This window comes from Branchiostoma floridae, chromosome 7 (genome assembly GCF_000003815.2).
Source record: "Branchiostoma floridae strain S238N-H82 chromosome 7, Bfl_VNyyK, whole genome shotgun sequence".
Taxonomy (NCBI): domain Eukaryota; kingdom Metazoa; phylum Chordata; class Leptocardii; order Amphioxiformes; family Branchiostomatidae; genus Branchiostoma; species Branchiostoma floridae.
In genome coordinates, this window is record NC_049985.1 from 14,965,429 (window position 1) to 14,966,981 (window position 1,553).

Genomic DNA, 1,553 nt, shown 5'->3' on the forward strand with positions numbered 1-1,553 from the left:
GTCTTAAGGAGCACGCTGCCTTTTCTGTATCAGTTTACTTGATATCAGCACGACATCCTTTTTAGGTAAACTACGCTTCAACAGCTGCAGTTTGCCAAAGTTTTGTACTCTTGCATTGAAACTTATTCTAATGGAGAGAACACACTGCCTTTTCTGTATGCCACACGAACAGTTTACCAGTTATCAAAAGTTAACCATTGCCTTGGTAAATCCTCCGTCCGTTTTCCAGGTTCCCCAACACGGAGTTGAGTGAGAACTACTGCCGGAACCCAGACGGGTGGGACCGTCCTTGGTGCTACACAACAGATCCCAACATCAGGTGGCAGGTTTGCGACATCCCGGGCTGTTGTGGGTAGTCATCGCTGAATTCATACTTTACACAGTATTATATATTTGTTTATACGGTACTTCTCTTGGTGTTCAATGTGGATTTGACTTTTCTTAATGGACCACAGTCATTAAATGTGCAACTCAACGCCACACAGTCTTTGCGAAGAACGCGCATGTTCAGCTGATTATCGCAAGATCACAACCAGATATCAGATATACTCTCATCAAACTATATTGCCCTTCCAGTCCCTGGTGAGTGCTATAACGATAGGGGAGTATCCTATAGAGGCAAGGTGAACGTGACGTCATCAGGACGTGCGTGTCAGCGCTGGGACTCCCAAACCCCGCACCAGCACCTCAGCACCACAGCCGACACCTTCCCTCAGGCAGGGCTGCAGTACAACTACTGCAGGTATGGGATGGGCTTTGGCGGGAAGTAGAACAGAAGAAGAGAACACTATATCACTTTTCTAATTTCAACATATTGGGCCAGGTTCATAAGTGGCAAAGGTATCAGCGCTTCTCCCATCACTAGTATCCGCCAGCGCACGTGGAAGGCTATGAAACAGTATTCAGTGTGTGGATATTGTATAATCAAACCAAAGGATAAGCTTGGAGCTTAACTGTCAAAGCCATGACTTAAACCATTACCTTGTATTCATCATAATAGGAACCCGAATAATGATGTCAAACCATGGTGCTACACTACAGACCCGCTTACTAGGATCGAGTTCTGCCCGGTACCAAATTGCGGTGAGTGCTTTGAAATCATCCTCCTACGCACGGTCCCCAATGGCTAGCTAACCACAAGTTTCGACACGACTGTGGTCCCTCTGCGTAAGAGAATGTTTAAAATGTCAGTCGTTCTGTACCAAAAATCTATCCTAGCTGGAATAAATCTTTTCAAATGTTTTACAGTATACGTTTTATGTATTAATATGTAGGTAACGTCACAATCAAGGAGGCACAAAAAGGAGGAGTGACGACCAACACCGGAGGTATCGTGGCCGGTGTGGTGGCCGCCATCTTGGTTGTTGTGGTGGTTGTTCTGGGCGTGGCCTACTACTTCCTGTTCTGGCGGAAGCGGATGGATGACGAGGCCGGTCTTATGGCCAATGAGGGACCTGTTGCAACCACAAGTGTCGGATTTCAAGACGCCATGGTTCGAAATGTACAAGAAACGTTCGTTAATCCTGTCCGGGTCAAATCAAAACGCAGGTGAT

The 1,553-nt window shown here is 46.4% G+C and overlaps 1 protein-coding gene across 1 annotated transcript in view; it reads left to right on the plus strand.

Annotated features, from left to right (window-relative positions):
• The window catches only part of LOC118420067 (plasminogen-like), a 5,359-nt gene extending 5,003 nt beyond the window's left edge, over positions 1-356 (plus strand). Inside the window, exon 10 of the mRNA XM_035826772.1 lies at positions 230-356. Within this exon, the coding sequence (XP_035682665.1) occupies positions 230-356 (127 nt within the window). The remainder of the gene's footprint in view (positions 1-229) is intronic.
• Positions 357-1,553: the final 1,197 nt, after the last annotated feature.